We start from the raw sequence: 26,947 nt of genomic DNA, 5'->3' as shown, positions 1-26,947 counted from the left end.
AGAACTATTGGCCAATCTCCCTAATGAACACAGATGCAGAAATCCTCAATAAGATACTGAGAAACAATACCGAGGGTCATCAAGAAGATCATACACCCTGACCAAGTCGGATTTATCCCAGGGATGTAAGGATGGTTCAGCATACCTAAATCAGTGAATGTAATACATTTTATTAACAGAGTCAAGGACAAAGACCATATGATCATCTCGATAGATGGAGAAAAAGCATTCGACAAAATCCAGCACCCATTCATGAGAAAACCCTGCAGAAAATTGGAATAGATGTTCTTGATAAAGGCTATCAAAAGCCAACAGCCAACATCATACTAAATGGCCAAAATGTGAAAACCTTCATGCTAAAATCAGGAATAACACAAGGATGTCCGCTATCACCACTCCTGTTCAATACAGGTTTGGAAACATTAGTCACAGCAATTAGATGAGAAAAAAATTAAAGCAATAAAGATAGGAAAGGAAGATGTTAAACTGTCATTATTTGCTGATGATATGATATTCTACATAGAAGACCCAAAAGACTCTGCCAAAAGACTTCTAGATTTAATTTACAGATTCAGTAGAGTAGCTAGATACAAGTAAATACTCAAAAATCAATAGCCTTCTTGTACTCTAATAACACTGAGAGTGAAATTAAGGAAACAATCCCTTTCACAATAGCATCCAAAAAAAGTGAAATATCTAGGAATCAGTCTAACAAAGAAAACAAAAGACCTCTACATTGAGAACTACAACACTCTGAAAAAAAAAAGATTGAAGAGGATATAAGAACATGGAAAGAAATCCTTTGTTCCTGGGTAGGAAGAATCAATATAGTGAAAATGGCCATACTTCTAAAACTACTGTACACATTCAACAGAATCCCTATTGAAATCCCAACAGTATATTTCACAGAACCACAGAAAACAATCCAAAAATTCATGTGGAACCAGAAGAGTCCTAGAATAGCAAAAGCAGTTCTAGGCAACAGAGACATGGAAGGGAGTATCACAATCCCCAACTTGAAATTATACTACAAAGCCACTGTGACAAAAACAGCATGATACTGGCAAAGAAACAGACCCGAGGACCAATGGAACAGATTAAAAGATGCAGAGAACTCCTGACATATTCAAGTACTTCATTTTTGGTGTCTGTTTTGTTTTGTTTTTTTGTTTGTTTGTTTGTTTTTGGTACTGGGGATCAAACTCGGGTCCTTGCACTTGCAAGGCAGGCCACCGAACCACTGAGCTAAATCCCCAGCCCAAGTACTTCATTTTTGACAAAGGAGCCAAACACCCCCATTGGAGGAAAGATACAGCCTCTTTAATAAATGGTGTTGGAGAAACTGGATTTCAACTTTTCAAAGATTAAAACTAGATCCGTGTATTTCGCCATGGACTAAACTGAAATCCAAGTGGATTAAAGATACAAATATTAAAACAAACACCAAACTTGTTGGAAGATAAGTTAGGTAGAACTCTTGAAGATATCAGCATAGGAAAAGACTTTCTGAATAAAACCTCAGTAGCATGGCAACTAGCACAAAGAATCAACAATTGGGATCTTATCCTTTTAAAACGTTTCTGCATTGCCAGAAAAATCACAAGCAGAGCTAAGAGACAGCCTACAATGTGGGAAAAATTTCTACCAGCTGTTCCTCAGACAAAGGTCTACTATCTAGAAAATATAAAGAAGTAAAAAAAATCAGACTCCCCAAATATAAAAACCCAATTCAAAAATGGGCATCTGAAATGAACAGACATTTCTCAGAAAAACAAGTAAAAGCAGCAAATAAACATATGAAAAAATGTTCAACATCACTGGTCATTCAAGAGATGCAGATGAAACAACACATCCCATCTCACCCTAGGAAGAATGGCTGCTATAAAGAAATCAACCAGCTGGGGATTTAGCTCAGCGGTTCGGTGGCCTGCCTTTCAAGCACAAGGATCATAGTTCAATCCCCGGTACCAAAAAAAAAGAAAAGAAAGAAATCAACCAATAACAAATGCTAGTGGGGATGTGGGGAGATAGGAACCCTTCTTCATTATTGTTGGGAGTACAGACTGGTACAACCACTGTGGAAATACCTCAAAGAACTAGGAATAGAAGTCCCATTTGACCCAGCTATTCCTCTGATGGATATCTTCCCAAAAGAATTAAAAGTGATAATCATACCACAGCGATATATACTCAGCCATGTTTATAGCGGCAGTTTGTAATAGCTAAAATTTGTAAACAGCCCAGTTACCCATCAACTGGAGAGTGGATAAAGAAAATGTGTGTGTTTTTTGTAATAAAGTGGAGTATTACTCAGCCATAAAGAATGAGAAACTAGAGATATTTGTAGCTAAGTGGATGCATATTGAGGCCATACTCTTGTGAAATTAGTAAGTCACATGTGTAAATACTGAATAGTTTCTCTGGTGTGAAAAACAAAGTTAAATAGATCAAAATGTATAATTGATATTGCATAATAGGAAGAAAAGGTCTAAAATAGAGAAAGTGGGAGGGGAACGGAAAAGGAAAAAGAAAAAATGTGAAAAGGAAAAACATGGATACAATCTCTTTGTACACAGGGAAGGGTGGAGGGGCTGAAGGGAAGGCTGGGGGAAAATAAGAACCAAGATAAGTATGTAAAGGTAGAAGATCCCAATGATGAATGTAACTGTATTGTATATGTAAAATGTACCAATAAATTTAATAAAGATGCCAGGCATAGTGCCACCCAGTTGTAATCCTAGCTACTGAAGCAGGAGGATTTCTTGAGCCCAGGGATTCGAGACTACCCTGGTCAGTATAACAAGACCCTGCCTCAAAAAATAAATAAAGAAATGTTTTTTCAGTACTGGAGATTGAACCCAGGCCCTCTTACATGCTCTACCACTGAACTACATCCCACCCTCTTTTTAAATTTTGTTTTAAACCAGGGTCTTGCTAAATTGCCCAAGCTATTCTCAAACTTGAAATCCTGCCTAAGCCTCCCAAGTAGCTGGGATGACATGTGCCACCATGCTCAGCATTTAAATATTTTCTTAAATATAAACCAAAACCTTGAGGGTCAAAGGAAAGGACCAAATTTGTAATACTAAAAAAGAATAGCCAGGCATGGTGGTGCACACCTATAATCCCAGCACTTGGGAGTTGGAGGCAAGAGGATCACCATGAGTTTGAGGCCAGCCTGGACTATGTAAGGAGTTCAAGGCCAGCCTGGACTCCATAGTAAGACCCTATCTCAAAAAAAAAAAAAAGGAATACCCCATTGATTCTGAAATTTCATTTAAAGGAATTTATCCCTCAGATTAATTCATGCAGAATTGTTTACTAGAAAACATTTGTAATTCCTAAAGATTGAAAATATCCTATGACTTATTATAGTGTGTAACTTGTTGGATAAATTATGATGCTTCCATATGATGGATTTCTACATAGTTTAAAAAATTCTGTACTAGGATGAATTGCTCTCCAAAATAAACTATTTAAACAAGCAAAGTTCAGAATGGCGTATACGGTAAGCTGCCATTGTAGGGACAGGAGGAACATGTTAAGTATATATATTTGCATAGTACATCTCTGGAAAGATCCACAGGAAACCAGTAATTTGGAAAGAGCTAGGTAAGAAGAAATGGAGGAAAAGGAACTTCTAATTGTGTATTTTCATTACTTTTTAAATTTGGTATCATATGTAGATGTAAAGTATTTTTTGATTAAGAAGATAAGATTGATGACTTTTAGTAAAACAATGTCATTTGAGGTGGGAACAAAATTGTAGTTGAAGAATAAGAGTGAGGACAGTTCATTGAATATGCTTTCACATCCAAATCTTATGTGAATTTTTTTTTGCTGAAATCATATTAACAAATTTATAATTGACATTTGAGTAAAGAGAGCAGAAAGAAGTAAAATAGTTATGGTGGGAGATAAATGTTTGAGAGGCTTTTTGTTAATTCCACTACAGGTATATTTGCCTTCTGTTTTACAAACAAAAAAGAGGTATGTGGGTTACATGTATGAAAGCTTGGATCAGAAGGACCCAGTATTTGATGCAAAAGGAATAGAAACCGTTAGAAGAGATTCTTGCCCTGCTGTTTCTAAGGTAAGGTCTAGCTGTTTTATTGGTATCTGTAAGAAATAAGTGGCTAAAGAATCTGGTAAAAATGTAATTATCCTTAAGACCCCTTAGGGCCGGGGATTTAGCTCAGTGGTTTGGTGGCCTGCCTTGCAAGCGCAAGGACCTGAGTTCGATCCCCAGTACCAAAAAACAAAACAAAACAAAAGACCCCATGTAGGTAAAGGAACTATTCTACATAACTGTATATATGGGAAGATCTATATGAATTTTGAGAATTTTATTTCCAGTCTTATTTTAGCTTGTAGTTTTTTACTTTTTCCTATATCATATATTTCTACCAAAAATGTTAAAAAGTAACACATCAACTTTTAAGAGTTTTCTTCCTATCCACTAGAGATGGTAACTTGACATATTGTCATATCACAGCTTCTGAAAGATATGGAACAGGATATCCCAGGTATGGTAGTGCATGCTTGTAGTCCCAGCATCCATGAGGCTGAGATAAGAGGGTCGCCATGAGTTCAAGGCCAGCCTGAATTGTGTAGCAAGACCCTGTTTCAAAAAACTGGAGAGAAAAAACAGGCAACATGATAAAGAAACTAAGATTTCATAACTAAGTGTACTCTAGGTTAACTGAATTTATTTACTTGGGTTACCAGATACAAATTAGAAAGATTTCTGAACAGCGCTAGTAAATAAATTACCTAAATTTTTCAACCATAGTAATTTTCACCACAATATATATTTTTTCTTTTCTTAGGCCCAACTCCTTTTCTAATAAACTAGAAATAAGTGATATTCAGGAGAATAGCATTCTTCACACTGAGTTTTATGAATACATTAAAACATCATTGTATTACATATAATATCATGTGAATTTGGGGAAATATTCTAGTTTCTAGAAGAGATAATCATTACATTCTTTCCCTATGGGCAGAATGATAACAACTTTATTCATTTTCTTGTCACTGGGACAAAATATATAACACAACTTAAAAGGAGGAAAAGTTTTTTTGTCTTGCAGCTTCAATGGGTTCAGTCTATAATTGGCCAGCTCCAGTGCAGAAAGTGCATGGTGAAAATGCCTGGCACAATAAAACTGCTCATATCATGGTAGTCAGGAGGTAGAGAAAGAACCCAGGGAGAAGGATATGCCCTTCTAATGTACAACCCTGAGGCTCCACCTCTAAATGTGGAACTTTTGGAGGACTTTTTAGATCTCAACCAGATTTACAAGCTTATTATATAAAGGTCCCAGTATTCAGAATAAGATACAGTCTTTTCACTGATAATTTAGATTCAGTATACTATATAAATCTACTGCATATTTGTCATCTTCTAACAGGAATACTTCCAGCACAGAAAATTCTGTCACAGTTAATTATCAACACTGTATAAAAACAAAATGCTGGTTTTGATTTGATTGCTTGGCGATATTTAATCTTCTTTTTGTCCTGCATAGCTGAAGCAGGTTGTTTTTATAAAAATAATAATTGAATTGTTACATCTGTTGCTTGTTTGTTGTTTGTTTTTAATTTTTAAAATTTTTGGTACTGGGGATTGAACTCAGGACCTTGCGCTTGCAAGGCAGGCAGCTACACCACTGAGCTAAATCCCCAGCCCCTATTTGTTTTTGAGACAGGGTCTCACTACATAGTTCAGCCTGGCCTTGAACTCACTTTGTAGCCTTGAACTTACGACAGTTCTCTTGCTTCAGCCTCTAGAGTTCTGTGATTACAGGTGTGCACCACCATACCTGGTGTTATGTCTGCTTTCTCATGTCTAGAATGCTTTGACAATTCAAGTAAAACTTCAATGTTTTATGTTCTCATCACTTAGCAAACATTACATCTGAATGTCATTCTAATAGGATTTTTATCGAACTACATGATACTCTATTTTTAGAAATAGCAAGCTATATATAAAGTCTCAAAAATATTTTTCAATTTCTTATATTATCCAGTCATCATAAGATTAGGTAGATCAGCAAGTTACCCCAGAGGTTTACAATGAAAATACAACAATGATGGAACATACTTGGAGATGTTTTATCTTTATGTGCATATCTTTTTTTGTTTTAAGATACTCGAGTGTTCTTTAAAGCTGCTGTTTGAAACAAGAGATATAAGTCTAATTAAACAGTATGTTCAGCGACAATGTATGAAGCTTCTGGAAGGAAAGGCCAGTATACAAGATTTTATCTTTGCCAAGGAATACAGAGGAAGTTCTTCTTATAAACCTGGAGCTTGTGTGCCAGCCCTTGAACTTACAAGGTAATGATAAACACAAAACAGCCCTCCATACATAGCCAGTGTAGTCCTGGGGTCTCCATAGGTTTACAGTAAAAAGACACCTACTCCATGAGTACAAACACAGAGCTGTTTATCCACCCTCCCACATGAATCATAACTAAGATGAGTCACCATCCTGTATGTAAACTCTGAGGAAGATCTCCTCTGGGCTTCCCTTGGGAAACTAAAGGCAGTGAAATTGTGATCTGGTACGTTTGTTTCCCCCACATCATAATCACTAGGCAGTCCTTAACACTGACCTGCCATAGCATTTATACGATATTATCATTCTGCAATCAGATTGTTTAGCTAAATTTTCTCTTGTCTGTCATTGTTAGATTTATTGTAGTTCTTTTGTTTGTTTGTTTGTTTGTTTGGAGACAGGGTCTCTCTATGTAGTTGAGATTGACCTGGAACTCAGTATGTAGTCCAGGCTGGTCTCAAACTCACAGCGATCCTCCTGCCTCAGTCTTACTTGAGTGCTGGAATTACAGGTGTGCGCCACCACACCTGGCCCTGTAGTTCTTACTTTTAAAGACTCATAATTTTCCAGGTAGCAGTAACAGAGTTTAATTTTAAACTCCTACAGAATATCCACTTGGCACCAACTAATTGAAATGTACATAGTTCTCAAAGTAGTAGTAACTCTAATTTGAAAATACCCCTTACTGATTTTTCATGGTTTCATTGCTTAAATCTAACTTAATGTGCTGGAAAGATGCCTTTTATAACAGTCTTTGAGTGTGTATTTTGTTTGGATTTTAATAGGAAAATGCTCAGCTATGACCGGCGCTCTGAGCCTCGAGTTGGAGAGCGAGTGCCATATGTTATCATATATGGGACCCCTGGAGTACCGCTCATCCAGCTGGTAAGGCGCCCAGCAGAACTCCTACAGGATCCAACTCTGAGACTGAATGCCATTTACTATATCACCAAGCAAATCCTTCCACCCCTGGCAAGAATCTTCTCACTGATTGGTATTGATGTCTTCAGCTGGTATCACGAATTACCGAGGGTGAGTTTACTGAAGAGTACTAGTGCTATAACTACTTGACTTAGAATTTTTAGTAGAACTAAACATTATTTATAATGCTGCTAAGAAAGGCAGAGCAAATCAATCATCTATTATCCTAACCTAGAAAAAATCCCACACTCTTCTGGTTTCCTAAGAACGAAACTTCTTAAGTTTTCTATAAATACCTTCCTAGCTGCTGTCAGGTTCCCCAAGTATAGATATATTAAAATGAATTCCCAAGAGTTTAAGCAGTAAACATTTTGCCACAAAATAACTCAGACTAAACCAGGAAATAGTAAAGAAATGGAGAGTACATACCCTCAGTATCACCTATAAATAAATCTTTTTTTTCTTTTTTTGTTCATATATGGCCTCCTCCTGTTTGGTCAGTGGTAAGCTGACATACCTGAATATGTGGAACTAAATGGCCAGCAATGGTAGTCATGAATATGAAGGGACATGAGTCCCAGCTCCCAAGAGCTATGAATCCTGGAGGTCACATGGGAAGGGGGTCGGAGTTGTGGTTACCTTAACCCATGGTCAGGACTCCAGGGATATTCCAGGATCTGCTGTAGATCCTTTTGTTCTCAGCAGTCTTCTTCCTTTTCTGTTCATGGCATCAACTACCTATAAATGCTTTTTGTGGTAAAAAGAAAAAGGCTGTTTGAGGAACCAGAGAGCTCCTGGTTTCCTGCTGGAATTGCACATTCAGTGATCTTCAGTGATCTATTCACTATATAATTTGGACCTTGTCTTATGTTGATCAGCAGAGGCATTTTGGAGTGGTAAGGACCTTCACCATTCCAGGTCATTTAGATCTTTTGGGGCCACTGACTGATCATACCATTTAGAGTGAGGCAAACACATTCACCATTTGTACCTACTGCAGGTCATTTTGTGGCACTTATGGGTGCGAGAAGAGATTCAGAGGTAGCCAAAATTTTCAGGCATTTGTTTCAGTTTTGAGTACTCATTTGATTTGAAAGAAAAAGCAAAAACTTCAAATAGATATTTTAGAAATGTATGGTGTATAGTATTTAAACATAGTCCTGAAGAAACCAGATGAAAGAAAGAACATTACACTTAACATGCAATTTGGAGTCTTAGCATGAGGAGCTTGGCTTAAACTTTTTTCTTAGTTTATTCATTAGAAGCTTGAAGTTATGTTATGTGAATCTAATAATCTAGGATGCATTTTTCTAGGACAATAATTTTTATCTATTGGAAAGAGTTTGCATTTCAGATGTATGCATTTATTTGCAATTTTGTTAGACTATGAAAAGCAGATAGTTTTCAGGCAAACTGATGAAGAAAAGATACTTATTTCTGAGTAAGCTTTTTTTGGGGGGATACCAGGGATCAAACTTGGAACCTTGCACTTGGGAGGCAGGCGGTGGAACCACTGAGCTAAATCCCTGGCTCAGTAAGCATTTTTAAAGGGAAGGAAAAGTACAAGCTAGGAAACTGAGGTTGAATCTACGCTTCAGAAAATTTATGCTGGCTATCATCTATAATACTGTGTCCTGGCTCCCAAATCAGGAAGTTCAAATTTTTTTTATTACTGCTTTTCATTTCATCACCAGCAAGAATATTAAATCAATGGCATTTCTGAGATGGTAACCCAATAATTTTTTTTACAGTATGCCAATAATTTGTATGCAAAATAATTTATAAGACACCAAAGTGTGTCAGAAGACAGATCTCTGAAATTAGTATTAACTTAAAATGAATTCTTAGGTGATATGTACCTAATTTAAATATTCTGGCTATACTTTTGCCCAAATTTTGATGCTACTGGCTAACAACTCATTTTTTAACCTTTCACTTGTTTCCATGGCCCAGCTTGTGCAACTTTAAAACCGTATTCACTCTCAACCTGGATTTTTCCATTGTCCTCTCTGATCTCCTTATCCTGTATTATCTCAGAAATCTGTATATCTCAACCAAAAAACTGAGTGGCAAGAGGTACCAACAACAGAAAAAAACAATATATCTGATAATTTCAAGATGTAAGTTCAGGTGGGTGGTGGTACAATCCCAGCTACTCAATAGACAGAGGCAGAAGGATCACAGATTTGAGACCACCCTGGGCAACTTATTGAGACACTATCTCAAACTAAAGTTTTTAGAAAGGGCTCAGCATGTAAGGTTGTCATTCATTGGCCCAGTGTTTGCCTAGCGTGCAAGAAAGCCCTGTGTTCAATCCCCTGCACCACAAAGGCAAAAAAATTTTTTTTCAATGAAAGCAATGACTTTGTTCATTTCCCAGTGTCTATATCTCCATTGTCTAGAACAATACCTGTCTGATCTGTAGTAGCTACTCAGCATTTGATGAATGAGTGAATAAAATTACATCTGAGTAAACCTGTAATTAGCATGAGAACGATTGCTCTGCTGTTAAGGTGGGTCAGCCTTACTTCTGAACTGATGTTACAGATCCAGAAAACCACCAGCTCCTCGAGAAGTGAACTTGAAGGAAGAAAAGGCACTATTTCTCAATATTTCACTACTTTACACTGTCCTGTGTGTGATGACCTGACTCAGCATGGCATCTGTAATAAGTGTCGGAATCAACCTCAGCATGTTGCAGTCATCCTCAATCAAGAAATTCGAGAGTTGGAGCGGAAACAGGAACAACTTGTAAAGGTATGGCTTCATTCAGTAGTCCTGGACTCTAAGGCAGTCTCATAACTTCACGGAGATACAGTCAGTTCTTGATTAAAGTATGAGAGAGAAAACTGGTGGGAAAAGTAAAGTAAGGATTCTAAACTGATAAACTTCTTAAAATCTAAAAGATGGTACAGGTGGACTATTAAAATGGCTTACTTTTTTATAATGTAGTTTTTGTTCTTAGGGAATAGTATACAGTATTGTTTGTTAAAACTTAGAATGTTCATCTACCACATTTCTTTTATGCTAGTATTTAAAAAATAATAAAAATCCCATTCATATATGCCATTCTCATAAAACTCCAGTCATCTTGGAAAATTGCTAGTAAACTTGGAAAGTTTACAATTCTGAGACACTAGTCTAAAACTAACTGTTAACACGATTGAGTCTTACTGACACACTTGTAGTAACTACTTTTCTGGATGAAATTCAGACTCAGGATTTATAATTCTTTTTCTGTGCTCACCTTTCCTGCTACCTCTCTGTCACTATTTGTTGCCTTTCTCCCTATCACACTCTACCCTCCACACCTGTACACTGAACTTCTTTTAGACCCATGATTGTACCTTAACTATCTCTACCATCTTCTGGCCTTTGAATACCTTGTTCCCTCTGCCAGAAATGCTTTACTCATTTCATCTCCCCCTAACTATCTGAAAGGAATCTGTTTAAAATCCTTACCAGGTAAATCTTTCCCTGTAGTGGGCCTGCCATACCTCCTTTGCTCTACTGTGATCATATGTGTGGCTTTTTTCTTCAGTATAGCAAGTGAGCCAGTAAGAACAGAAGCTTTTCTCTCTCTTTGCTGAGTTGGTTGTGCCTAACATGGATTCCAGTCCATATTGGTTGTCTGTAAATATTTACTGAATGAACAGTTTCTTACCGCATAATTAAAGAAGCCATACATAGCTGGAATTATTACCAACTTTCAGCCATTTTATACTAATTTTATGCCTTTGATTGGTGTAGCTACTGAAGTGACTGTGTGGATCCCAGCTTATTTTATAGGCTGCTATCATGATGAGAGCAACTAACTCTGAGAAAATTCTCTTGTTAGATCCTAGTACAATGTACTGGTGTAGAGCAAGAACTTCAAGACCCTGCTAAAGTCAGGCTGTGAGTAGTCTCTATCTGGACCACTTTATTGTCTCCTCTTAGTGACAAGTACCTAATTAGTTGGTACCATTAGTTTAACCAGAATCTTCCTTCATTGTTAGGTCTTACTTGTTATGAAAGTATAGTTTAGTGCCAGGTGTGGTGGCACATGCCTATAATTGAAAAACAGGGTAAAAAAAACAATCCATTTATAAGTCATGATGGCTTGTCATCTTTCAAGCAATACTGAAATTTGGGATTTTTTTTTAAGGCACCTGAAGTGTGTCTCATGCACTAAATCTATAGAAATTTGCATAAATTAGAAATTATAGGACTTGTAGTAAGAAACAGAAGCACAGATTTTGATACCGAATCTCAGTCTAACACCAATCAAATGATCAAAAATAAGTACAATTTTTTTTTCTTTTTTTGGTACCGGGGATCAAACTTGGGTGCTTGTGCTTGCAAGGCAGGCGGCGGAACCACTGAGCCAAATCCCCTGTCTCAAAAATAAGTACAGTTATAGACTATCTAAATGTTATAAGGTAATCATTATTCTCCATCAAATTCTGTAACCCAAAATTAGAACACACACTTCTTAAATGTTTATGGGATGTTTTAAAATTGACGAGACTCAAATTTCAAAAACTGAAATACTACAGATGACATTTTATCAGTACAGTGCTATACAAGTAGTATTATAAATCTAGAAAACAAAATTTCCTCTACTTGGAAATTTAACACTCCCTATTAAACAAAATGAAAACATTACATATCAGGTTCTAGATATCCATAGCAGATCTCAGAAAAAAATTCATTACCTTAAACATTTAATAATAAACATGAATGAAAACATATTAAACACCTGAATATTGTTGAAAAAAATAAGAAAATCAAAAATAGCAAAGAGAATGATGAAAAGAGATGCCCCCCCATTAAATTTATTGGTACATTTAAAGCAAACAATACAGTCACATTTCTCATTGGGATCTTGTACCTTTACATATCCCATTTCTTCTTTTACCTTATTTCCTTTTCCCTCCCCTTTCCATTTCCCCTTTAGCCATTTTCTTCCTATTTCACATGCTCAGTTATACCATTTGAACCTTATTTACACTTTTAGTTTTTCACACCAGAGAAACTGTTTGGTATTTACTCATGTGAAAAGACATTGGTTTTTAAAGGTCTGCCTCCTTATAAGCTAAAAGGTAGCTGTCCAGGTTGTGTTGTTTAAAGTTTTAGATGTAAGTCTGAAATAAATTGTAAGGCCCAGGGTTTAAATCACCAGTAAAAGATCTTGAAACTAAACATTTTAGTTAAATTTAGTCAAGTTATTCCATCTTGGAGTATTTCTCATATATGCAGAGAGTTCTTAAATATTTACTAGTTTGCCCTTGCACCTGAGGGTAGCTGTAGTACACACAGCTGTAATACAGAAATTCTGTATTTGGGAAGAGATTTTGGTCTCTTGACAGAGTTCTAATTAGCAAACAACTTCATAGAAGAAAAGCATATTCATTCTTCAGAGAAAATACTAAAACGTTTTAAAGCAGTTTATAGCAGTAATATACTGTTGGATAATAAGGTCACAGAAAAGTATTCTTCAACGGACTAGATGATGCTGGGTCAGAGAACAACTATGCACTGACCTGAGAGCTCTCTTCTTTCTTTTGAGGGGGGGATCTCTGCTGCAAGAGCCCAGGCTTCCTTTGCAATGCCTGGCTCATATGACAGCCTCCTGAGTAGCTGGATTATGAACAGGTGTTGTGTACCTGGCTTAGGTGTACCTTAATCACTGGATACACTGTATTTTCCTGACCCTTACAATCTTCACCAATAGCCTTTTTAATTGTTGACATTTTTCATGTTGTATAATCTTTTGAACTATTACGTGACTTGAAATTTTTAGGATCATTTGAAGTCTGATCATTATCTAAGTGAGATTATAGTGCTTCTCTTTTTAAAACTTGGGTTATGACTGTTTTTCCCTAAGATAACATCTTACTATACATCAGAGCCATCTGGGATCCTTCAAGTGTAAGGAATCTTAGTTTTTCATGCCCAGAGATGCTCATTTTGTTGGCATGGAATGATGCTCTGGCATTGACTTATTTGTAAACTCATTGTTAGCTAGGGCACTACTGGTCTACAGTGCTACTTTGAAATTCACAGCTTGATTTTTTTCATACAGTGACTTTTCTCTTTTGAAATAAAATGGGTAACTTTTTGATTGATATAGAAAAAGAAAACTCTGTAATTTAAAAAGATAGTGTTTATAGTTAATTTAGGAAATTTTCTTTGGAAATTGGGGAGTATATTTTGTGGAGTTTTCTCTAATTGATACAATTGTACATATTAATGGAGTGCAATGTGATAATACATAGGTACTATGTAATGATCAAATCAGAGTAAGTAGCATTTCTTCATGTTGAAAACTTTTTGCCTCTTTCCTAGCTATTTTAAGATACCTCATTTATAGACTGTGATCATCTCCTATACTGAAGAGCAGCAAAACATATCCTTTCTACCATCTGCTAACCACAATTTCACTCTACTTCTATGAGATTAAGTTTTTTAGCTTCCACATATGAGAAAGAACATGTGGTATTTATCTTTCTCTGCCTGGCTTATTTCACTTAACATAATTCCCCCGGTCCCATACATGCTTTTGCAAATGATAGGACTTTCTTCTTTTTATGACTGAATAATATTCCATTGTGCATAAATGCCACATTTTCTTTATCCATTTGCCTATTGATGGACACTTCAGTTGATTCTTTATCTTGGCAGTTGTAATAGTGCTACAATAAATATAGGACTGCAGGTATCTCTCTGATGTAGTGTTTTCATTTCCTTTGGATAAATGTCCAGTAGTGGAATTACTGGATCATATAGTTAGTTTTATTTCTAGGTTTATTTTTTGTTGTGTTTTGTGGTACTAGGGATCAAACTCAGGCCCTTGGGCTTGCATGGCAATTGATATGTCTTGTTTTTTGAAGAACTTGAATACTGTTTTCCTTTATGGCTGTACTAATTTACATTCCCAGTGATAGTATATGAGAGTTCTCCTTTCTCAGCACTCTCTACAGAATTCATTATTTTTGTCTTCTTGATAATGGCCATTCTAACAGGTAAAATCTCTCATTGTAGTTTTGATTTGTATTCCCCTGATGATTAGTTTTGTTTACCATTTTATTCATATACTTGTTGGCTCTGTGTCTTCATTTAAGAAATGTCTATTTAGGTCTATAGCTTGTTTTTAAATCAGGTTACCTGTTGGTTTGTTTGCTATTGAGCTTTTGGAGTCCCTTATATATTCTGGATATTACATGAATAATTTGGTAATATTTTCTCCATCTTAGTCTGATATGATCACATTTGTCTATTATTTCAGGGGTATTATCCCCCCAAAAAAATGTTGGCTCACACTGATGTCTTGCAGTGATTCCTTTTATATTTTCTTCTAATAGTTTCATAGTTTTAGGTCTGACATTAAAGTCTCTAATGCATTTTGAGGTCAGTTTTTTAGTATCATGAGATATGAGTCCTGTGTTACTCTAACAGGAACATCCAGTTTTTCTACCACCATTTATTGAAGGCTGACCATTTTGCAGCATATGTTCTTGGCACATGTGTTGAGAATCATTTAGCTTGAAGGACATGGATTCATTTCTGGATTCTTTCTTCTATCTTGTTGGGCTGTGTGACAGTATTTATGTCAAAACCATGCTATTTTGGTTACTATAGCTTCATTTATAGTTGAGTATTATGATACCTCCGGCTTTTTAAAAAATCTTTATTAGTACAGTACATGTTTGGATGATTACATTCATCATGGAGAGTTGTGCATGTACATACATATCTTCTTTTTGCCTCCCTTCCCTCTCCCCTCTCTCCATCTCCTGGTCCCTTTCCCTTATGCAAAAAAATCTAACTTTGGATATTGGAGGTCATTTGTAGCTCCGTGTATATTTGAGGATTTCTTTTTACTATTTCTTTGAAGAATGTTATTGAATCTGTAGATCACTTTATGAGGTGTGGATATTTCAACTATATTCTCTTGATGTTCACATGAGTTGTGTGTGTGTGTGCATGCATCTGTGTGTGTCATCTTTGACTTCTTTCCTCAGTGTTTTATAATTTTCACCATAGAGATCTTTCACTTCCTTAGTGAAATATTCCAAAGGATTTGGTTTTCTAGGTTTTTGTTTATGAGCGTTTTGTTTTTGTTTTTCTTTTTAGTACTAGGGATCAAACTCAGGATCTTGTATGGCACCACTGAGCTAAATCTCTGGCCCTGTTTATTTTGTAGGTATTGTGAATGGAATTACTGTCTTGACTTCCTATTAAAGAAGTCTCTTAGTATATATAAATGCTACTGATTTTTGTATGTTAATTTTTTGTCTGTATCCTTCTTAATTCATTTATTAGTTCTAACAGTTTTTTCATGAAATCTTTAGTTTTTTACATTTAAGATTATTTTTTCTAAAAGATAATTTGATCTCCTCCCTCATGATTTTTATTAATTTTATTGGTACATTTTAAGTATACAATATAATGAAATTCATCATTGGAAATTTGCACCTTCACATAATCCATCTTGATTCTTATTTTTTCCCCATTCCCCTGCCATCCCTTCAACTCCTCCATCCCTCCTTATCTACAAAGACTTTGCTTCCATTTTTTCATTTTCTCCTATTCCATTTACTTCTTTCCTTTCGCCTACCTTTCCCATTTCCCCTTCCCCTTTGCCCCTTAACTTCCTGTTTCACATTATCTATTATACTTTTAATCCTTATTTACACTTTCAGTTTCTCACACTAGAGAAACTATTTGGTTTTTATACATGTGCAGTATTTATTTAACTTAAGAATATCACCTCAGTGTGCATCCATTTAGCTAAAAATGTCCCTTAATTTCTCATTCTTTATGGCTGAGTAGTATCACATTTTATTTAAACACACACACACACACACACACCCCACCACCACCACCACCACCATCACCACCACCACCACACATTTTCTTTATCCATTCTCCAGTTGTTGGGCAGTTGGGCTGCTTCCAAGTTTTAGCTAATACCAGTTCTATTATGAACATGGGTGCACATATATCACTGTGGTATGATTCTTTTAATTCTTTGGGGAGATAACCAGCAGGGGAATAGCTCAAATGGGACCTCCAATCCTAGTTCTTTGAGGTATCTCCATACTGATTTCCACAGTGGTTGCACCAGTCTGCACTCCCAGCAACAGTGGAGCAGAGTTCCTCTTTCCCCACAGCCCCACCCACATTTGTTGGTGGTTTATTTCTTGATAGCAGCCATTCTTTCTGCAGCAGGGAGAATTTCAGTGTTTTCATTTGCATCTCTCAAATGACCAGTGATGTTGAACATTTTTTCATGTGTTTATTTGCTATATTTACTTCTTTGAAAAATGTCTGTTCAATTCAGATGCCATTTTTGGATTGGGTCTTTAAATTTGAGAGGTCTGATTTCTTTAAGTTCTTTATATATTCTAGATAGTAGACCTCTCTGAGGAAGAGCTCATCAGAAGTTTTTCCAACATTGTAGGTTGTCTCTTCACAATATTGGTTGTTTTTCTTGGTGTACAGAAGCTTTATAATAAGAGATCCCACTTTTTGATTGTTTGTGCTAGTTCACAGGCAACTGAAGTTTTGTGCATGAAATCTTTTCCTACACCAGTGTCTTCAAGAGTTCTACCTAACCTCTCTTCCAGCCAGTTTAGTGTTTCTGTTTTAATATTATATCTTTAATCCATTTCAATTTTAATTTAGTGCATGGTAAGAGATATTGGTCTAGTTTTAATCTTTGGCAAGTTGAAACACTGTTTTTCCAGATCCATTCATTAAAGAGGCTATCTTTTCTCCAATGAGGGTGTTTGGCTCCTTTGTAGAAGATGAGGTGGCTAAGTGTGTCTGGAGTTGTTTGCATCTTCTAATCTGTTCCACTGGTCCTCGGGTCTGTTTCTTTGCCGGTACCATGCTGTTTTTATTGCACTAGCTGTGTAGTATAGTTTGAAGTTGGGGATTGTGACATGCCCTACCTTGTCTTCATTGCCTAAAATTGCTTTTGCTATTCTAGGTCTCTTCTGGTTCCAAATGAATTTTTGGATTTTTTCCTCTAGTTCTTTGAAATATGCTGCTGGGATTTCAATTGCCATTGAATTTGTAGAGCAGTTTTGGAAGTATGGCCATTTTCTCTATGTTGATTCTTCCTACTGAGGAGCAAGAGATGCCTTTCCATTTTCTGATATAATCTTTGATTTCTTTTTCAGAGTGCTATAGTTTTCAGAGTAGAGCTCTTTGATATATTTTGTTAGGTTGATTCCTAGGTATTTCAGTTTTTTGGATGCTGATATGAAAGTAATTGTTTGCCTCATTTCTCTCTCGGTGTGTTTGTTTTTCACGTACAGGAAAGCTATTGATTTTTGTGAGCTGACCTTGTATCCATCTACTTTATTGAATTTGATTATTAAGTCTAGAAGACTTCTGGTGGAGTCTTGGGGGTCTTCTAGAGTATCATGTCATCTGCAAATAATGACAATTTGACTTCATTTCCTACTTTATTCCTTCTATTTCTCTTTTCTAATTGCTGTGGCTAATGTTTCCACAAGTATATTAAACAGGAGTGATGATAGTGGACATCCTTGTCTTGTTCCTGATTTTGGTGTGAAGGACTTCAGTTTTTGACTAGTACGATATTCACTGTTGGTTTTTCCTAGATAGCCTTTGTCAGGTTGAGATACAGACCATCTCTTCCAATTTTCTGTAGGGTTTTTATCATGAATGGATGTTGGATATTGTCAAATGCTTTTTCTCCATCTATTGAGATGATCATACGGTTTTTGTCTTTGGTTCTATTAATATAGTGTATTACATTTATTGATTTGCATATGTTGAACCATCCCTGCATCGCAGGAATGAATCCCTCTCACTTTGGATGTATGATCTGCATTCTATTTGCAAGTATCTTATTAAGGATTTTTTAATCTTTGTTCATTAATGAGATTGGCCTATAGTTCTGTTTTTTGATTGGGTCTTTCTCTGCTTTTGGGATGAAGGTGATGCTTGCTTCCAGGAATGAACTTGAGAATATTGCTTCTCTTTACGTTTCATTGAAAAGTTTAAACAGTGGTGGCAGTAGTTCTTCTCTAAATGTCTTGTAGAATTCAGCATCTTGTGAAGCCATCAGGGACCAGGCTTTTCTTAGTTGCGAAGTTTTTCATTATGTTTTCAATTTCATTGATTTATACTGTGTTGTTTAGAAATTTTAGGTCATCATTGTTCAACTTTGGTAATTCATATGTATCTAAGAATCTGTCAGTTTTTTCTGAATTTTCCATCTTATTGGTGTATAGGTTCTTGAAGTTGGTATTTATGATCCTCTGGATTTTTGCTGGGTCCATTGCAATTTCACCCTTTTCATTCCTAATTGCATGGATTTGGGCCTTTTCTTTCCTTTTTTTTTTTTTTTTTCTTTTGATAAGGTTGGCTAATGGTTTGTCAATTTTGTTTATTCATTCAAAGAACCAACTCTTGGCTTCATTGATTTTTTTTGTATATTCTCTTAGTCTCCATTGCATTGATTTCTGCTCTATCTTTATAATTTCCTCCCTCGTTGAGTTTTGGGTTTATCCTGCTCTTTTTCTAGAAGCTTGAGGTTCAGCATCAGGTTGTGTAATTGAGCTTGCTCTGTTTTCCTAATATGAGCATTCACTGCTATGAATTTCCCTCATAAGATTGCTTTCATTGTGTCCCATAGATTCTGATATTTGTACTGGCGTTGTCATTTAATTGTGGGAACTGCCTGATTTCTTTTTAATTTCCTCTGTGACCCATTTGTTATTCAGAAGTGTGTTGTTCAGTTTCCATGTATGTATGAAATTCTTGTGATTCCTATTGCTATTGATCTCCAGTTTCATCACACTATGGCTTGATAATATAGAGGGGATAACTTCAGTTCCTTTGTACTTACTTAAACATGTTCTATGAGAGAGTATGTGGTCTGTTTTGGAGAATGACCTGTGTGCAGCTGAAGAGAATGTGTATTCTGATTGTGCAGAGTGGAACATTCTGTAAACCTGTTATTTTGTTCAAGAGTTTGAGTTCTTGAATTTCATTATTTTTCTCTAGTCAATCTGTGACACTGGGGTATTAAGGTCACACTACAATTGCATTAATGCTTATTTGATTTTTTATGTCCATTAGTATTCATTTTATAATGTTCGGCACACTAGTGTTTGTTGCATATATAATTATGATTGTCATCTCTTCCTCTTGGATTGTTCCCTTTACAAGAATGTAGTATTCTTCTTTGTCTCTTAATGTTCATTTGAAATCCACTTGATCTGCAAAGAGCATAGCTACTCCTGCTTTCTTTGGGTTCTTGTCACATAGAGTATTGCTTTCCACTCTTTAACTTCCAGTCTCTGAGTTTCTTTTTGAAAGTGTGTTTCTTGTATGCACCATATTGTTGGATCTTGCTTCTTCACCCATTCTGGCAGTGTATTTCTTTTGACTGGTAAATTGAGACTATTAACATTGATGGTTATAACTGATACATATTTACTTATCCTTATCATGACTTTTTCTTTTTGTTGGATTCTCCCCCTTTGCATTTAGTTTCCTACTGTGCCTAATGGATTAATTCTGCTGGGCTTCCTGGGGTTGTGATCCTCCTTGTCTTTTCCTAGGATATTGTTTAAAAATTTTTGGAGTGCTGGTTTGCTATTCATGAAGTTCTTCAGGTGCTCTTTATAATGAAAGTATCTTATTTCTCCATCAATTTTGAAGGATAGTTTTGCAGGGTACATCAATCTGGGTTGGAGGTTGTTTTCTTTTAGGGCTTGTAATGCTTCATTCCAGGATGTTTTTTGCCTTGAGGGTGATTCTGGTGGGTTTTCCTTTGTACGTGATTTGTTTCTTTTCTCTAACTGCATGTAGAATTTTATTCTTCTGTTGGGTTTCTGGAATCTTTATATTTGCCTAGGTGTAGATTTTTTTTTAATCATAGCTATTTGGAGTCCTATGCCTTACTTTTCTGTATGTCAGATTCTTTTCCCCTAGTTGGGAAGTTTTCTGCCATTACTTCTGTGAACAGTTTTTTTATGTGTGTGTCTTCTGTATTCCCTGTTTCTTCATTGACTCTGATCAGTCTTGTTATTCTTTATCATCTAGCAGCTGCTAGATTGATTTCTCATGGTCCCTTAACTATTTTTAATAAAATTTTCTTTTCCTGGTTACTAATTGCTATCCTATCTTCTATGTCTGAAATTCTGTCCTCACATTGGCTCATTTTGTGTGTAAATTGTAATGGAGCTTTTAATTTCCTGGAAATCTATCTGTATCCATTTCATTTGTTTCCTCTGTTGGGATTCCATCCTGTTTCTCACTTACTCTAGTAAATCTAGGGCCAACACAGATTTAAAAAATAGAGTAAGTGTCTTGCACTATGGGCACAATTTCTGCTGTTATCTGAGAAATTACTTTCGCCCTTATTATTTTCCCAGGTCCTCTTTCATTGCCAGTTCAGGGAGCCCAGAAATCCAGGTGGTTGAGTATCAGATTGTTCCATCTCGTTTCCCCTTGGGGTTGCCTTAGGTGATAGTCTGGTTTTGAGACTTGTGTGTCTTCTCATTTCAACAGATGCAGCCTACTGTGCCTTTGTTGAGGCAACTTTTTGCTCACCCAGTGTGGTCTTCCATTCTCAGCAAGACTGAGTGGCCTTTTCTGTGCTGCTCACCAGTACACCAGTTCCTGGGTCCAGAATGGCCTTCTCGACCCCTAAACTGACCTGTTGACTGGGCAGGCTTCTGGCTAGGGCCTGTGCACACTTGGGATGGTATCTAGGTGTATGCCTTTGGCTGGGGGCTGTGCACCTCAGTTCTTGTTGTCTGGGCAGGCCTCTGGCTAGGCTCTTCTTGCAGTTACTGATGGTGTCAGGGTGGACCTCTGGCTTTTACTTGTGCTCCTGTGTAGCTCTTTTCCAGGAGGGCCCTTGGCTTTGGCCTGTGTGCCCAGGGCACTGGAGTCAGGTCTAGGATCTGGCAGGGATTTGCATGCAGCCATGCCGCTCTGGTCCTTACCACTGCTGGCCAGGATCTGCAGGCACTTAACAGTGCTATGGGGCGGGCCACTGGTTGAAGCTTGTGCGCCTATGCACTCTTTTTTGGACAGGCCTTCAGCTTGGGCCTGTGTGCCTGAGCCTCTGGGGTCAGGGTATGGCCCTGGCTGAGATCTGCCTGCAGCCACATTACTCTTGTCCACACAGCTGTTTCCCAGGATCTCCTCCCTCCCAGTTTGGATGTACTTTATTTTACTGTTTTACCTACTTACTCTGAGACTTTGAGTACTACGTTGAATAAGAGTAGTGCAAGTAAGTTCAGATGTTAGAAGAAGTGCTTTCAGCTTTTCCCCAATTAGTATGATGTTAATTGTGAATTTTTCATATATGGCTTTTCTTGTGTTGAGATAAATTCCTAATTTGTTCAGATTATTTTTAAAGGTAAGGTCTCATTGTGTAGTTCAGGCTTGCTTTGAACTTACTATGTAATACAATCTGGCCTCAAACTCATGGCAGTCTTCCTGCATCCTCCTCCCAAGTGCTGGGATTACAGGCAAATACTACCATGCCCAGTTCTTCAAAATTTTCATTGCAAAGGATTTTGAATTGTACAAAATCCTTTTTTTTTTTGCATTTATTTATGATTCTATTGATGTATTGTATTTTCCTGTTGATGCATTATATTTTTTGTTCTGCATATGTCAGGCCATCCTGTGCATACATGGGGTAAATCCCACTTGATCATGGTGTATAATCTGTTTGAGATGCTTTAGATTTTATTTGCTGATATTTTGTTGAGAATTTTTGCATTATATTCATCAGGGATATTGGTTTGTAGTTTTCTTTTTTTGTTGGTTTTGATATAAGGGTAATGTGGCCCTCATATCAATGGTTTAATTTTTTTGTCCAATTTTGTTATGAATGAAATAATAATAAGTTGAGAAGAATTGTTTTTTGTTTTTTTTTTTAATCTGACAAATTTAGCTCTGAAGCAGTCCATCTGTCCTGAACTTCCTTTTTGGGATACTTTGTGCTGATTCAATCTTATTATTCATTATTAGTCTATTGAAGTTTTCTATTTCTTTATGGTTTAATTTTGGTAGGTTATGTCTCCACAAATCTATTTGTTTCTTGTTTCTTCTGTTTTTGAACTTGTTTGCATATCATTGTTCATAATACTCCCCAATAATACTTTGTGTTTCTGTGGTAACAGCTGTAATATCTGTTTTTATCTCCAACTTTAGTCTTCTTTTTCCTTAGTCTAATTAACATCTTGTCAATTGTGTTCATCTTGTTTTTGTTTGTTTTTTTGAGACAGGGTCTCACTATGTAGTTGAGACTGACATGGAGCTCACTAGCCCAGGCTGGTCTTGAACTCACAGCAATTCTCCTGCCTCAGCCTCCTGAGTGCTGGGTATAGACATGTTGACATGGAGCTCACTAGCCCAGGCTGGTCTTGAACTCACAGCAATTCTCCTGCCTCAGCCTCCTGAGTGCTGGGATTATAGGCATGTGCCACTGTACCCAGCTTTGTGTTCATCTTTTTTAAAAGCTGCTTTGTTACATTAAGCTCCTGTTACTGTTTTTGATCTCTATTTATTTCTGCTCCAATCTTTATTCTTTCCTTCTACTAATTTTGCCTTTTATTTATTTTTCTGGTCTCTTGTATTATATCATTAGGTTATTTGAAATTATTTTTATGAGGTTTTTTTATTACTGTGAGCTTCACTCTTCTGTGAGCTGCTAAAAGGAATGTATATTCTGTAGCTGTTCATTGAAGTCTATCTTGACATTTTCATCTAGACCATCCATTGGTAAAAGTAGGGTATTAAAATCCCCAGTTATTCTAAAATGTCCCTTTAGATATAAAGTCTCTTTTATCTGATGAACTCCTGTTCATTTTTGGTTTCCATTTGTATGTATATCTTTTCTGTCCTTTCAGTCCATGTGTCTTTACCAGTAAAATGAGTTTCTTTTGGACAGCATGTTGTAGATGAGTCTTGATTTTAATCCATTCAATCTATTTACATTCAAGGTTATTTTTAATAGGTAAGAATCCTGTCCTTTTTTTTTCTGATTATTTTCTATGTTCTGTGTTCCTTTTTTCTTTGTGGTTTGAGGTTTTCTCCATTGATAAAACTTTGTTATTTTTTCTTTTTTTTCTGTATGCCCTACTAGTGAATTTTATGCTTTCTTATGTTTTCATGATGGTTTCTTTTTGCTTCCAGATGTAGGACTTCCTTAGGCATTTACTTTTCTTTGGGGGGTCTGTTAGAGAATCTGTGTGTTCCTTTGGAGGCATCATACCACCTTGCTTCATGTTTCTTTTGTCTACGTTGATATCTGTGCCACTGGTAAAACAGTTGGTTCTACTCACTTTATATGGTAATTTTTATATTGAAAAATATTCTGGAGATATATCCTAGGATGTAAGTGGGCTGGCTTTGGTTGTGGGTGGATGTAATACTATAGCCTGTGTATAGCTTCCTCAACTATAATCAGTGTCAGTAATGCCTGCAAGTGTCTCAGTGGCATAGACTGCAGGGGTTTTAGGGCTGCATCTCTTCCAGAGAGGGCAGGTTTGCTGATGGTTCCAGGCCTGTTAGCCTCTGGGCAAGTGCAGATCATGTGGCTACTTTCATGGACCTCAGCAGGCAGGGACACAACCTGCAAATTAGGTCCAGTTCAGTGGGGTACACATGGCTGTTCTCATGGCTGGAAATGTGTGGGTGTAGTCTCAAGATAGCTGTATGCAGCAGCAATCCAGGTCCAAATGGACTGGACTTTTCTGGCATAATGCAGCAGTATAAACTGCCCAGAAACCTCCTAAACTGGGTTCATGGCTTATAGAAGTTGCTAGGCACTTTCTTTTTACCTTTTTCCTATGTTGGGGAATGACAACTAATGCCTACTAGGGAGATGGAGTAGTAAATGCTTTGTTACCTTCTTTACAAGGCTATCTTGAGTCTCCATATTCCTCAGCCTCTCTGCCACATCATTCAGTGGTAGTTGAATTCTCTTTGTAGGAGGGAAAGTGCATCTGATACCTCTATAGTCAGCAATGTTGCTGAAGTCATATTTTATGTGAATTGAAATAGATTCTATTGCAAATGAAAGTTCATCACAGGAAAAGAATTGAGTCCTAAAGGATTTTGTACTGTTCTGTGAAAATAACACCCACTAGAATGTCTAACCTGTAGGCTTCTGACAGGCGAAAATAATGAAATTTTCTGTAATATATTACATGTTGTATATTTATTTACCAATAATCTCTGCTGGGTTAGAGAGATTATAAAAATTGGTTATTTACTAATATGCATAGAAACTTTCTTACATGTATGTGTTTCTCTCTTATGCTTTCAGATATGCAAAAACTGTACAGGTTCCTTTGATCGACATATCCCATGTGTTTCTCTGAATTGCCCAGTACTTTTCAGACTCACCCGAGTAAATAGAGATTTATCCAAGGCACCGTATCTCCGGCAATTGCTAGATCAGTTTTAAATTGTTAGTATCACTGAATTCCAGGTGCTATTTTGTTCATTGTTTACCACAAACTGTTGTGCATGGTGCTTTCTCAACTCATTGAGTCAAGGATGTTCACTGTCTGTTATCTGAAGACTATGAAGACTTTTATGCTGACTGAATCAAGTTATCCTTGTTGATCTCTGAATAGCTCATTTCTTACATGTACAAATTTCTCATGCTTTCACCTTTTTAACATTGTTTTATAATACAGGTGTTGGATTTGCTCCAGTATGTGTACCATCTTGTAAATGCATTTGAGTAGACATGTTAACTTCCCTGTGGAAGGAACACTGAAAACCTCGTAAAGAAAAACCATTTGTGTATTTCCCTTGAACTGTCACGACGTGTTACCTAGAGATACCCATTCACTTTATAATTTTGACTGCGAAATATTTTGTAAATACACTTTTTTACTTTTCAAACTAAGTAAAATAATGTGCAATGAATTTTATACAAATGATTTTCAAGTTGTTTGGTATATTTCCTCTAGGTTTTGCTTGACTCAAAAGTAGATTTGTTATTTTGATCAAACTGTGCAAACAATAGTACCATGTGTAGCATTTTCAAACATTATTTTCTAAAACCCGCCGTCTTGCTTTAGCTATTAATGGGGCATTGTGAGGAACTGTGCAAAAAGACCTTTTTGTTACAAACCTGTGGGCCTGTTGCAATACTTTAAAAATAAAAAAATTTATTCCATTTTTGCTTGTTTTGTATAGATATTTCTATTGCTTCTAAATATGCTTAAATATTTTCTTTCTTTATGTATTGTACAGTTAATCTTATTTGCCATCATCTTGATCACAAAATGTGTATTTAGAATATTTGTATAACTGTATAAAATGAAAAAGAATTATGTGGTCAGTGCATTGTTTTTTAAACTGGAAATCATTTTGTTTGAAGAGTTAATAATGGAAACCATATTAAAATTGAATAAAATATGAAATGTGGCAGTATGATTCTTAACTTGCTATAAATGAAATTATCTTTATTTTTATAAACCTACAGATTTATATTTTACTATGTTGTCCTAAAGTTTGATGAGGTCAATTTCGTTCATTCCTATAATCTGATACAGCAATTCTCTTGCCAAAACTGTAGATTACAAAGGCAACAAAAATGGTCTAGGAAAAATGTGCTTGAAAAGAATATACAGTAAAACTTTGGTTTAGTTTGTTCCAAAAAATGTCCGTAATCCAAAGCACTTGTATATCAAAGCAAATTTCCCCATAAGAAATAATGGAAACATAGATGATTCATTTCACATCCCAAAAATATACAAAAATGATAATGCTGTAATATAATACAAAATAATAAAGAAAATACAATATATAAATTAACCTGCACTTACTTTCAAAAACCTTCATGGCTGATGTGAGGGAAGCAAGGAAGAAGGGTTGTTATGTGGGATGATTATCATGAAAGGAATCACTGCTGTGTATTGGCTCAGTGAAATCTTTTTCTTTTCATGCAACCTAACAAGAAATGTTATCCAATGATACTTGCTTTTGCCTCGTCAGGATTTCGCAGAAATGTAACATTGCATTGTCATTACATACATTCATCCCTTGCACTGCTACACTGCTATAGTCTTATTCAGGTGGTGCTTTGCTACACAATTTCGCAGTTTCCCATTTTACGTATCTCCCTAATCTCCTTTGAAGTGAGGGTTCCTCTACATTTTTCTCCTCCTTTGCAGATGAGATCTCTTCCATAACCTCTTGCTGTTAGAAGATGATCATCCACAATCCTGCAGTGAAAGAACCATTGTTTTGCCAAGTCACAATTTATTTGAAATGTTTGCTTTTCTTGAGGAACACTCACAGAACAAGTTACTTGCAGTCCAAGATTTTATTTTACTATACTCCTTTGTAGAACGTCCAGGTTCATTTTCATGTAGATACAATTGATCCTGAGGCTGAGACTTTCCAGAGGGAAAACAAAAGCTACATGATTACTTCTTTAAAAGTTCAAGTGCTGGGCTAGGGGTTTAGCTCAGTGGTTCCCCTGCCTGCCTTGCAAGCCCATGGTCCCAAGTTCGATCCCAGGTACCAAAAAAAAAGTTCCAGTGCCAGTTTTTATACTGTATATGCAAGATGTTTCAATAGAAAAAGTTAATAGATTGCTCATCCAGCTGTTCCCCAGCAGGTCTTCCATTGCCAGAAATACTTGCAAATACTGGGAGGGACAGGAGA

General features: G+C 36.3%; 1 protein-coding gene across 2 annotated transcripts in view; it reads left to right on the top strand.

Annotated features, from left to right (window-relative positions):
- The window catches only part of Rev3l (REV3 like, DNA directed polymerase zeta catalytic subunit), a 122,613-nt gene extending 96,905 nt beyond the window's left edge, over positions 1-25,708 (top strand). The window contains exons 27-31 of one of the 2 annotated variants that reach the window (XM_010630829.3): positions 3,956-4,093; positions 6,152-6,342; positions 7,129-7,375; positions 9,812-10,021; positions 24,588-25,708. In XM_010630829.3, the coding sequence (XP_010629131.1) occupies positions 3,956-4,093; positions 6,152-6,342; positions 7,129-7,375; positions 9,812-10,021; positions 24,588-24,728 (927 nt within the window). In that variant the 3' untranslated portion in view covers positions 24,729-25,708. The remainder of the gene's footprint in view (positions 1-3,955; positions 4,094-6,151; positions 6,343-7,128; positions 7,376-9,811; positions 10,022-24,587) is intronic. The other variant, XM_010630830.3, reaches the window with a different exon arrangement.
- The last annotated feature ends 1,239 nt before the right edge of the window (positions 25,709-26,947 follow it).

Source organism: Fukomys damarensis, unplaced genomic scaffold, assembly GCF_012274545.1.
Source record: "Fukomys damarensis isolate Sample0158 unplaced genomic scaffold, DMR_v1.0_HiC HiC_scaffold_14, whole genome shotgun sequence".
NCBI lineage: Eukaryota > Metazoa > Chordata > Mammalia > Rodentia > Bathyergidae > Fukomys > Fukomys damarensis.
The sequence above is the reverse complement of the archived record's forward strand: the minus strand, read 5'-3'. Positions and strand labels throughout refer to the sequence as shown.